At 43.9% G+C, this 12,564-nt stretch overlaps 1 protein-coding gene across 7 annotated transcripts; it reads right to left on the reverse strand.

Moving 5' to 3' along the window:
- Positions 609-11,786, reverse strand: LOC8085114 (methyl-CpG-binding domain-containing protein 1). Of its 7 annotated transcripts, none has more exons than XM_021447967.1 (6): positions 11,527-11,785; positions 8,768-9,178; positions 8,602-8,647; positions 5,655-5,802; positions 4,791-5,201; positions 609-1,348 (listed from the first exon to the last, which is right to left on the reverse strand). In XM_021447967.1, exons 5-6 carry the CDS (start codon positions 4,836-4,838, stop codon positions 854-856), a joined length of 543 nt encoding a protein of 180 aa, XP_021303642.1. In that variant the 5' UTR covers positions 4,839-5,201; positions 5,655-5,802; positions 8,602-8,647; positions 8,768-9,178; positions 11,527-11,785; the 3' UTR covers positions 609-853. The 7 variants fall into 7 exon arrangements, with proteins under 7 accessions (XP_021303642.1, XP_021303639.1, XP_021303638.1 ...); XM_021447964.1 differs by having other exon boundaries at positions 8,724-9,178; XM_021447963.1 differs by lacking the exons at positions 4,791-5,201; positions 5,655-5,802 and having other exon boundaries at positions 8,724-8,817; positions 8,927-9,178; positions 11,527-11,786.

A 12,564-nucleotide genomic window follows, 5' to 3' on the forward strand; every position in this document is an offset into this window, starting at 1 on the left:
GCTGCTTTCAAACAGATTACTGAGCTCCGTTCTGGCCCCATTCACCTCCAACTCGATAATGCAGATACAGAACTAGGTTCTTTTTCACCACACCCCAAGGGATTTCGATCTGCAGAAATGATTTATGCTAAAGCCACATGCGTTCTAATTCACAATATATGAAGGTGACCACAGATGAAATGTGCTTCAAATTGACCTACAACATGCAGGGTCACATTGAAAATATTAGCTGGGAGCAAGAGATTATTGAAGGCAAACTTCAGGACGGCCAACACCTACTGCCATTTCCAATAAGGTTGGAAGGGGTTCTACAGAGGCAACGAGATTGAAGCCTTGAAGGCGACCAGTGCAGGTCAAAGAAACTGTACTAGTCTTCACACACACATTCTTGGTTCTATATTGTTACTCAATGCAGCTACTATGCTCGATGAAATGAGATGCAATCAAATGGCTATAATGAGATGCAGCTACTATGCTCAACACAATTACGTCTAGATCTCAGGTAATGCTCGATGATATGAGATGCAATCAAATGGTAATAATAGGAATGCCCTGGATTGGACAACATTAATCTACTATGCAGCTAGCAAACGAGAACACAATGCATATACTGGATAACTGAAGCAAAAATTAAGGAAGCACAGCTTAAGGTCCAAGCAGCTAATTATAAAAGAGCAGGTCTACAGCACTTATTAAACATCTCAGATATTCCCCAGGAATTAAGACACAGGGGTTCGGTTGCAGCAGAGCATGCAGAGCCAAAAAGCTTCAGTCCAGATAGACAAGTATACTAGATTGGATGGGACATGATCCTGAGCGGACTGTCACCTAACCATAGGCACAGTTCAGAGCATCAATCACTTTTGTGCCTTGCCTTCTGCTTCTTGGCCTTGGCAGCCTTCCTGCCTGAGTTGCGAGGAACAGTTTCCTCAACAACCTTGAGTGGTGCAAAGCTGAAATCCGAAGCAGACATGCGGTTTTTGTACTCTGGATTTGCCTCCAGAAACTTATCCACATCACCAGCACACTTTGCATGCTTCCCATTGGGCATGACATAATATGGGTCCATTTCACTGTAGTCACTCCTCATAATCACTAGCCTCTCCGTCCCTGGTGGAGGCTTTGGTATGTTGGGATTGTCAAAAACCCAGATGTGGCTGTTGTCATACTCAATGTCAGCATCATCTTCACAAGAGCAGTCTGGTCGTCTGCTGCAGAACCATGGATCCTTAGTGAAGTTCTCACGAAGTGTCTCAAATTCTTCTTTTGGAACCGTACTCCATTTGTAGCACTTGTGGCATTGCACTGCATACAAGCCAACAGAATCTTCGGTAGAACCCCGCTTTCTCTGTCAAATAAAATGGGTCTTTGTTATTTTCTTTATTTATTTAAAGACAAAAGAAAATCTAACTCTAATCAGCAAAGATTGTGGCAAAAAGAACAAATATGAGAGGGATGTTTGCATGACAAAGCAGAATAATGGAAAATCTTCACAACAACCACAGTGAAAATGAAAGCTGCCATACAAATATATAATTCTACAGTAGACCATTTCTGTAACACAGGACAATGAAATGAAACTTGCTAATATTCCATTGCACAAAATGGCTTTAGCTTAACTCTATCTTATGCTGCACAGTGTTTATAGCAACCTTTTGCATATAGTTGCACAGAAGTCAATATTCCATTGCATACAAGTAACTGTGGCAAAAGATTTAGCCAGGAATTATTTCAATCAGGGAAAGAAGTGCTGGAGAAAATATGGACTACTAAAGAAATATGCAATAAAAGGTCTGTGTCGTGCAGCTGATCTTGGCATGACAAAGGTAATTTTGAAGATAGATGCAGCCATACTGGCAGATGCTCTTAAATCAAGTGATGTGGATCAACATCCCCGTGGTGTTTTGTTTAGGAACATACCGGAGCTCATGTACCACTGTGAAGTTTCTGTATGCTCTAGAAGCAATAATCTGGTGGCTGACTGCTTAGTTGCCTATGGTGCTTGTAATTTAATCCCTGACTCACAAGAGTTCATGAGTCAGACACTGAACTGTGTAGAACATTTGGCCTCCAGCAACAAGCTTGGAGCCAATTGTTAATGGAAGCGTATGTTTCCGTTAAAAAAAGGCAAAAGAAGAAGAGGAAGTGGATCCAACTTAATTTCTTCCACCATTTTTTCAAATTATACTTAGAACATATAACTAAAGTCAGTGGCAGAGCTGGTCAATTTTCACGCCTAGGGCCACTCACTAAGTATGTAAGATGTCTATATTGGGTCAAATAACTATATTGTCATAAAAATAATGCATAAATGCATGATTTTAGATGATATTTCATTCATACGCTCTAATCCACACCATATAATTAATAAACTCCCATTGCAGATCTTGAGTAATGGGTGAAATACCCAAAAATATGGAATAATAACAGTACCAGTTTTTGTTAAAAAAACATCTCATTCATTCATAATGGGAACTGGCATGAGAATGTCTGAATTGCGAAATTCAACATTAAAATGCAACTTGGGATGGAAAATCGAGAATTTATCTTTTCTAGTTGCCTTATCGAATGCACACAACATTAAAATTATCCAGCATCTAGCTACTGTCGTGTGAGGTGTACAAGGTTGTCGGCAACACGCTGCTGCAGTGTGCCCGCCGCAGCTCCGAGCCAGTGAGCCCTGCTGCAGCCATCTGCCACCAGCCGCCCAAGCCTCATGCCACAACGCTGGGTTGCTGGCCAGCGGTCATGCCTCCCAAGAATGCAGGTGGACTTTGGCGTCGAGCAAGGATGCACTTGGTGGCCGGGTGGGGAATTGTTGATTGGGGAGGGTCTAGGTGCCTCGTGCTGTCGCGACGGTCGCTAGGGTTTGTTGATTTTGCAATGGTGATTGGGAAGTGGGCGAGTCGCGAACTACTGTGAAGGAAACTAGGTGAGGCAACAATAACACAGGGTTGCCGCAGAGCAGGTCGGCGGCTAAGACAAGGAAAGCAATGGAAGTATGGGCCTTTTCCCTTTGCTGTTGCGTCGACGCCATAAAAAATTCTGAGGGCGGCCACAGCCCTAGTGGCCCTAGGCCCATATCTGCCCCTGACTAAAGTAGCTTCACAAACAAACATTGGTGTAAGAGGCTAAGAGTATGGCATAAACAACTTTTAAATAAAGTACCTAAGCTTTCAGTTGTTCCTCTTCCATCTCCCAACTATACATGAGTGGCACAAAATGTGTATGCCTTGTGTCAACCATACAAAAATATGAATACATGCAGCATAGTTACCCCTTCAATCAAACAAAATGGTGCATGCCCACCTCAAGAACATCAAAGGGAAGTATTAAACAAATGATGAATATATTGCAAATACATATTTATCTTCCACAGAACAGTTATCTGTGGCTAAGATACTGACATACTGTTAGCAAGGTAGCAATAATCTATCTATACTGTTGTGCTCATTCGCCTAAAACATCCACTTTTCAATCTAATTTAGCCATAGCGATTTCCTATACTGTTGTCTTCTGCGTAGTTTAAAAAAAAGGTACTTTTGGCAAACTAACACCACTACTTTTATTTCATACTCTACTGCTCACTGCTAGTTATAGAACATAAATTATCTTGGAATCCTAAGAACTGCGAAGTTACTAAGATCTCCACAATGGCTGGGTGTCCGGGTCACAGGAACACATGGATCTTCAAAACCTGCCTAAATGGATTTAGACTATGTATCACTTGGATTTCTAAGAACAGCAAATGATTGCTTTGTTGTCTTGAATTCCTCCCTGTTACTGGCAAATAGTGATAGCAGTTGGTCATGTATCTAGTATAGCAGGGCCTAAGTATTGCCCACTGCAGTTTTTGTTTTCTCTGTTTTTAGTTGTTTCTCCTTGTGTGGCTGTAATAGGCTTGCTTGGGGGTCAAGAAGATAAGACCCTTGGCAGCCAAGTTATCTAGGAATCTACTCTAGAATATGCTCATCCTAGGGGTGGCCCTCAGCCTATAAGAGCTGGAGTTTGGGCAAGGGTTTTGTAACCGAGATCATTTTTTGCAATACAATCAAAAGGCCATAGCAGGCAAACTGCCCTCTGGCAGATCAATCTCGTGTTCATCAGTTTATCCAACAAATAGCCTTAGACATTTACACCTAAAATCTGAAGAAATGCATAACAGTACCACTTGGATTTCTAAGAACGGCAAATGATTGTTTTGTCCTCTTGAATTCCTCCCTGTTACTGGCAAATAGCCTTAGACATTTACACCTAAAATCTGAAGAAATGCATACCAGCACACCAGCAACTAAGGTAACAATAGATGTAAAACATGTCTGCATCGATTCACCTAATAAAAACAGTGCATGACATGAAAGCAACAGATAATTGATTATACACTCAAAGAGCAAACCATTGGGTGGTTTAGAACCAATTTCAGAATGATACTTTTCTTTTTATCAAAAAGTTTTGCGGAAGAACCTATGTGTGGACCCAACCCTAGTCCCCAATGTCTTTGGAACTAAAATTGCACGAAGACATGCATACTATAGTAAGATCTAGCACGCACACAAGCCTTTCGAGACAAAACAACCAGATGCAACAAGTGATTAGTAGAGCCACTGCAATATCCAACAAAATCAACACCTGATAATGACGTATCTGGCACAAAATGAACCACCCACATCAACATGCACTCCGTCTGGCCGCAGGGCAAGAAGGGGCAGGGGAAGAAGCCAAAGCTATAGCGCATATCAATACACAACCAAGGTACCAGAGATCTGTGAGGAGTGCGAGGGAGTGCAGACCTGAGAGCCTTGAGAGGGGGGCGAACCCGGGGTCGACCCTGTTGTCATGCCGGCGGCGAGGTGGAGTTGGGGGCACAGGCGATAGAGGCGATGCGGGGATTGGGGAATGGCCGAATGGACGGGCTGTATCTGTATGTGAAGGGGAGGGCCTGAGAGGGCCCGGAACTCCTGTATTTGTATGGGCCGGAGATCTGTTTGGTAAAGTCTGGCGCGTTGACTCGATTGGCTGGCGTTTGGTTCATAACCATAGTTTTGGCATGCCACAATTGCTCAAGCTTGTCTATAGTGTTTTGCGTCACATTTTCACACCAAAAGTCTGGAGAACTATTTTGTTGCCAAACCTGTGGTGCGGCCGTAACTGTGGTGTGGCAGGCCGAGGTAACCAGCCAAACAGGCCAGCCTGGTTCGTATCTATAAACACAATAATGTTATTTGGAGACAGCATATACAATACTACCATGTTTAATTACAATAATACTACCATGTTTAATTACTTGCATAGCTGTATATAGTTAGCCCGGCTGAGTTAAGATGCTATTTGGTTGCTCACGTAAGAATATATTGCATGAGATAAATTAAGTAAATAAACACAATCACCATATTTATTATTTATAACCATTTTTGTTTGCTCTTAGTTTATCTAATTATTTCTTAATATTATCTAAAATATACTAATATTAATTAATATTCGCTATCATGCACTAACAATGTTATTATTTGGTAATTGCTCGCTTCTAGTGAGCTTATCTCGGGACCCAGGCTGAGGAGCGTTTTTTGCATGAGTAGAGCCAAGGCCCAGAAAGCGAAGCAACCAATCATAGGGCGTGTTTGATTTCATGGTCCTGCCTGGCATGGCCGGCTAACCTGGCTATGGACAGCTCAAGCCCGCCCTGATGGTGCAACTTCGTGTGTTTGATTCTTCTGTACCAGTAGCAGTGGCGGAGCATAGTGGAGGCGTGCTGGGCTTCAGCTCCCCCTTGCCCGGCGCTGTTACAACTGATGCTCCTGTCAGCTGCCAGCATTGAAGAAAAGAAACATATGAATCTGTGTGTCAGAGCAAAAGAAATGAGAAATCTGTAGGTGGCTGCTCGAACTAGCCCTCCCTTTGTTTAATGCTGTGCTCCGCCACTGACCATTAGAGCCAAACTCAGTTCACATTGGGTTTGTCGGCCTGGCCAGAAAGATATGACGACCTTGCACTTAGAACTTGGTAACGTTATTCCCACAACTTGCCTTCATTTTGTCTTTGGCATTTCATCGAACATATGCTAGGCTGAGAGCAGCAGCTGAACGACATGCTGCGGCTGCACGCCGGCACTAGCACCATTTGCTTGTGCTCCTGCCCCACCGCTGCCGCACCTGCTCGTCACCGGCGGACAGCACAGTGCCGCCTCGAGGCCCTACGCAGTGGTCAGCCCCACCTGAATGACCAGAACGTCATTCATTTATGGCGGAGGATGGCATGCGAGGAGGACCTGGATGACAAGCACGTCGCGGATCCATTGCGGACAGGCGGAGGATGGCCAGCCCCACCAACGCAACACTGCAGGCCATCCTCGCAGGCCTCCCGCCGCTCGCACACCCATCCTGCGTCATCACCGCCGCCGCCGCCCGGGAGGACCGTCTCGTATCCTCTGTCGCCGCTGCGCTCGACCGCCATGACGTCCCGGGCGGGGACACTGTGCTGCACCTCGCCGGAGTTGAGCACGGACAGCAGGATCTGCGGTACCACACCCTTGAGGAAACCGCAGCCAGGTACCCATCTGCGACAACCCCCGCGCGCAGCTCCCGCACCGCCACCGGGTGTCACGCCACCACGAACGCGACGCCAGAAACGCGCACCTCCCGCACCACCACCATGAATGCCACCGAGAACACCACACCACCTCCTGTTTAGAAGAATGAATTTCCATTCTTTTGTTGGTTTTCTGTTCACTTTGAATCAGCCTACGTCGTCTCTCTTCCCTCACAACCATCAGTGTCTGAAGTTTCATGATGAATATTGGTTTCACATTTTATTGCTGTAGTGAGGAAATAGAACCAGATGATACTATAAATTTGTATTTTAGTTCTGATGAGGACTGAGGTAGATTCGCATTGTTGAAGAAAGCGAAGAAAAAGGATGCTGCTATGGCTTGCTTTTGGCTCTTTCTTCTATTGGCTAGTCTCAGGCATGAGAGTTTCAATTTCTTTTGAAAAGCAAGTGTGGCTCAGTCATAAGTGTTAGTAATAGCATGAAGTAAGTTGTCGGTTCCAAGAGAGCATAAAAAGATCCCGTCACAAGGAAAGTTTCGGTGGGTGGGAGGTGACTCGAGCGAGTGCTTCAGCGCCGAAGCCAGCCAAGCCACTAGGAGACGGACTTGGATTGCATTTCTCGGGAGCCAAGAGAGAGAGTGAGTTTTGCACCTGGTGGGCTAGGCTCAGTGTGGGCCCAGGAAATCAAACACGAGCTGTTGCAGCCCACGGGCGCAGCCAGGCCTCCGGGCCAGCAATCAAACATGCACCTGCATCCCAAGGCCTGACTGGCGTAACCAACCAATCACACCCATAGATAACAATTGGCGAAAATACACACTAAAGCTCGATATAGAAATTAAAATTCCACCACTATCCACCCCGAGTCCTGGCACACATGTATTGAGTGCAGGGTCGTCTTAAGGGGGTAGACAGCAAGTGCGACGGTCAGGGGCCCATGAATATATGTATGTATATAGTACTTAGTATATGGCCCATTCAAATGAAAATTTAAAGGCTCATACACTTAACAAAGTCCACTAATTAGGAATTAGCTTGTCATCCCTTCATATTTCGATATTCGGCTTGGTTATTCCCATCACCGACACCGCGACCTATCGACCAGCCCAATTGCCAGACGTCGCTTCATGACACCGCAAAGCCACGACATGCCGATGACGCTCTTATGCACACAACGAGGGACGGCCCCCACCCCCATGAGCAAATGGTGTCACAGCGGACGACCATACAGGATCACTCATCGGCCATCACCAATCAGGTATTCAGAAATTAGATTGTGACTAATTGAAAGGATGGGGTGAATAGGCATCTGTCAGAAGTTTCGAAGTTTGGGCTCTGACAGTTCCAACGCAAACTGACGGAAGTTCCCGCTTGAGGGCTGAGGCTGAGCTATGTGCTATGGCCGCTGTGACTGCGGAGGTGACTTGGCTACGATTGCTTCTTGAGGTTTTTGGTGTGCCTGCCACTGCACCCACTCCTGTCTCTTCTGACAGCACCAGTGCGATCAGTGCTTGGGACCCGGTCAAGCATGAGCTCACCAAACACATTGGCGTTGATGCTTCCTACATGAGATCGCAGGTGCATGATTAGGTTGTGACGCTCCACCATGTGCCTTCAGAGGTTCAGTTAGCTGATTTCTTCACCAAGGCACAGACCCGGGCTCAACATAGATTCGTACTGTCCAAACTCAGTGTTGTAGATCCACCATGAGTTTTAAGAGGGGGGGAGTGTTAGGATGTATAGGTGTTATGTATTTTTTCTCTACTTGGAGGACCTTATGTAACCTTGTATATGAGTCCCATTGGCCTGGAATACACTGGTTGGTCACTCTCTAACCCCTAGCTTAGCCAAATTAGTCAAATAAATCCTATCCTATAACTAAAACAATTGCCCTCTGAACTCAGTTCTCAATAGACTAACACAACTTGCAAATATCAATCAACTAAAAGCAACTTTGTTCGAAGCATTTGAATTTCCTTTGCTAGTATACAATTCCAATCTCATCTGGGAACTAATAAAACTTGTTAGAAAAGATATTGCGAATAAGAAGACCTACGTGCTTGGCAGACCTTCCAGTTGCGGTTTGACTCGATGAGGTAGTCCTGCAAACAATAATGATGAGATCCAAATCTGAGAGGCCTAAGATTGGTATTGAAGGAAACAAGTGACTTCACTGACTTGTGCTTGGAAAGGCCCTGTAGTGAGGAAAGGAGAGACAGTACCCGGAGAGATAGATATATTGTGGCACACTCGTTAAGCTGCTTCACACTCTCTATTAGGATATGTATATATCAGGATCAATTAGAGAGATCCCCTAGATTAGCTAGTTGCTAAGTATAGCCTAGTTTCCATGTACAGGTGATAACCTGCTGTATTTGTACCTTCCATGTATGCCTAATTGGCACTATATATGAAAGGCTCCCCACCCACATTGGCTGTGTGGTGATTCTCTACACTCTCGTCCTCCTCATCTGCATCTGTTGCATGTAGAGGGTGTTGGGATGCAGGAAGTGGCACATTGCTACCATTGCTTGAGGAAGGTTCCATTGCAAGCTTGGTTTTGTTTGGTGGTGGCACCTTAATCAATCTGTTTTGGGCTTTTGGCCTTTCAGTTGCCTTTAAATGGGTTGGACCTGTACAAATACCATAAACACTTGTAACTTTATGACAATAATACACCCATTTTTTAAAAATAATAAGAAAAGGAACTGCAAGACGCGAACTAGAGCCTGTTCTACCAACTGGGGTGTTCAGCTGCAGAGAGAAGCAGCAGCTGCTGCAGCTGTGGCTTTTTCTACACAGTCCAAAACACTGTAGTGGCAGCAGCAGCTGCTTCTTCCTGTAGCCGAACACCCCTTACAGTCATGTGAATATCAAGATAAAATTCAAATCAGATTTCTAATTAAAAAGCAGCAAATTAATTTACACTGCCCTGCCATTATTTCAGCTATTAGGGTGTTCAGCAGGGCTCTGCTCCAGGATTTTCCCTGATCCAAACAGGATGCACTTGATCAACATAATAAGGAGAAAGCCCTGAAAATGCTCACCCAGCAGGTTGGCTCCAAACAAAAGAGAGATTCTATGAGAAATAGATCATGCTTCCGTGGTAGGTTGGTGGCTTTTGTATCAAACAAAAAGCACAGTTTGCTGGGTTGATGCATGTTGTGTCATTCTAAGTATGTGCATACATGGACCAAGGTGCATATGTGAGTTCCTAGCAAACAACGATTGCATGTGTCTGCCTTCTTTTGTTCTGAGAAGATGCTCAAATTTGTATTTTCTTGCACATGAGTGTTATGAAGCTTTCTGGTTTTATTTCCCTTTTACAAATTTGTTGACGTCGACACAAAAGGCAGCCCAAAAGTATGCTAACATAGAATAACTATGTAGAAGCATTCCAACAAGAGATGGATCCCAAAAGAAGTAACTACGCAAGGTATCCTAACAATCTGTTTGACCTACACATTTTGTTGATACCAATTCGTGTTATAGTTCGCATGAAGACGTAAGATATCCTAATAAGCTGTTATTCTGTTTCACCTGCACATTTTGTTCACACTAATTTGCATATAGTCCATGCACACATATTGAGTCAAAAATGCACTGCTGTTAGGTTAAATGGTTGAACAAATGGTCCAATTCAGAAAACAAATGTTGCAAACATGCTAAATAGTTCTGATTTAAAATCTAGCTGGAAAAAATTACAATTACATACAAATGCTGCTAAAAAGAGACGCTGGTGTCGACCAAAATATTACTAGTCAATGCCTAAAACAGTATTCACATATTAGCAATCAAAGTTATAAAATGATGCTTGCATGCATTGCATGTCCCTATGGAACAGCACTTGAGTTTTTTTTCCTTTATATGCAGTTAGAATATACATATTTCGTTTGCGGTTCCAGCATGTGTTCAGAAAGCACACATGCTGGACAGTTAACTCAAAAAAAAAAGGCTGTTCAATTTATCTTTACTTTGCAAAATCACAATGACGAACCAGGTAGATGGCAGCTCAAGAACACACAAAAAAAACATTAATACAAAATTTGTTTCAAATAAAGGTGTTCAGATAAATCTTGGTGAAGCTCACAGCAATAAATTGGGGGCATTTGCCTAATATATGAATCAACACGTACATGTCTCATGTCATAATATAAGTTTGATAGAAACACTAATTAAGTAATTATATCCATATCATTGATAATAATTAGGTCACAATTCACAAATACACTAGAGGGGATATCAAGATATGAGTATAGGAGCAGACCCATTAGTCTGATACAGGTCCCGTGGCCCGCCCCTCTTCTTCCATCTCTCTCTTTCCTTGCACACCCCCCACCCCCGGCGTGAGAAGCCTGATACAGGTCCCGCAGCCCGCCCCTCTTCCTCCATCTCTCTCTCTCTCTCTCTCTCTTTGCTTTGTTCCTACCACAGTGAAACCTACTAGGGTATGCCCCTACCAGGCTACCATTGTCGTCCTTCTTTGGCAGTTGGCAACATCCTGGAGCTAGGTGTTGACTGGGGAAGTGATTATCGTTATTGGAGTCAAGATAAATCTGACTAACACAGTAACACTCATTTCATGGCATTTGAGTTTTAGGTTTTCATTTTTTATTTGGAATGTTTGTGCAATATATAGTTGCTAGTTTTTTTTCGATGGGATGCGTGCTTTAGGTGCAGTGTATTGTCTACCCGGTCCATTCGTCGTGATATCCAAAAAATGCAATGAATAGGGTCAAATTTCGACGTTTACATTTTGTTATTTTAGTTTTTGCATGCATAATGAGGTAGTGTTATATTTGAATTATCATGGTATTATTTTTTTCTTGTTCCCGTTAACCAAATAACTCTGTAAGCAACTAGTCCCTCTTCTCTAGTTCTCTTGTGTCAAATCCCAATGTCAGGTCAGATAAACTTGTGCTTGTTTTCGCCTACCTGTAGATAGAAGAGAATGGAGGGGGAGAGAGTTCTAAGTTCTCACCAGGCTTGTCGCCGGCCGGGCTAGAGAGCGGACGGCGCGGGGCTGGGGGCGCGCCGGCGTGACTACAGACGGTAGCGCCGGGCTGGGAGGCGCGCCGGCGCGACTGGAGAAGCCGAGACGGAGGCGGGCGGCCAGGAACTGCTTGGGGGGCGCGGAGACGGAGATCTAGGTCCTGGGGAGTCAGGCTGGGGCTGGGGCGGCGTCGTCACTTGTCGCGCGGTGCCACGTCCCTCGTCGCGCGGAGGAAGCAGGAAGGAGCAGCGATGAAAACAGTAGGGACATTTTCGAACCGTATTCGACAACGAATTTGTTAGAGAGGTTTAGATGTGTCGTATGTGAGTCTAAATATTTAACATCTGATACCGTATTTGTATTTAAATACTTAAATCATATATTTATGATGTCGATATCCAATCGTATCTTATTCGATATAATTGATATTATCTGTGTTCGAATCTGAATCCGAATAAAAATACGAAAACAAATATGATATCGGTGATATCCGTCAGTATCCGATCCGTTTTCATCCCTAGGAAGGAGGTAGAGTCACGGTAAAGTTGAGCAATGCAGGCCGCAGGTCAAATACACGGTCTAAAGCATGGTGATCCCAAACGCGCTTGTGCCAGTCCGAAGCACGTAGCATGTTGTGCTTGGATCAACCTCTCGGCCTGCTGGGCAGCACGATCCGACCCCTTTTTAACAGTAGACACAATGCTGGTCTGGTATATACCAAGTTCTCTAACTTGTGAAACTTGTGGTTTTTGCATCTCTCTCAAAAAGACCGTTGTTGTTGACTTTGACCAATCATGTTTGACCGCTCGTCTTATTCAAAATTTTTGTACAAATTCTAAAATATATAAATCATTATTAAAGTACCTCTAATGATCAAATAAGTCATATCAAAATAGATGATATTTATATAAAAAGTTCTAATAAGACTCATGGTCAAACAAGATGTTGGAAAAGTCAATAACAACGGTTTTTTTGAGACGGAGAGAGTATATTGTGTTATGTGAATTGTGAAGTATTAAAGTATGT

Source organism: Sorghum bicolor, chromosome 9 (genome assembly GCF_000003195.3).
Source record: "Sorghum bicolor cultivar BTx623 chromosome 9, Sorghum_bicolor_NCBIv3, whole genome shotgun sequence".
Classification (NCBI taxonomy): Eukaryota; Viridiplantae; Streptophyta; class Magnoliopsida; order Poales; family Poaceae; genus Sorghum; species Sorghum bicolor.

What these genes read in the sequence shown, in the direction of transcription:
- LOC8085114 (XM_021447963.1), bottom strand. An exon ending in CAGGGCCTTTCCAAGCACAA is followed by an intron (nt 8,648 to 8,723) that starts GTCAGTGAAGTC and finishes TATTGTTTGCAG; the next exon opens with GACTACCTCATCGAGTCAAA. An exon ending in CTGGAAGGTCTGCCAAGCAC is followed by an intron (nt 1,349 to 8,601) that starts GTAGGTCTTCTT and finishes TTTATTTGACAG; the next exon opens with AGAAAGCGGGGTTCTACCGA.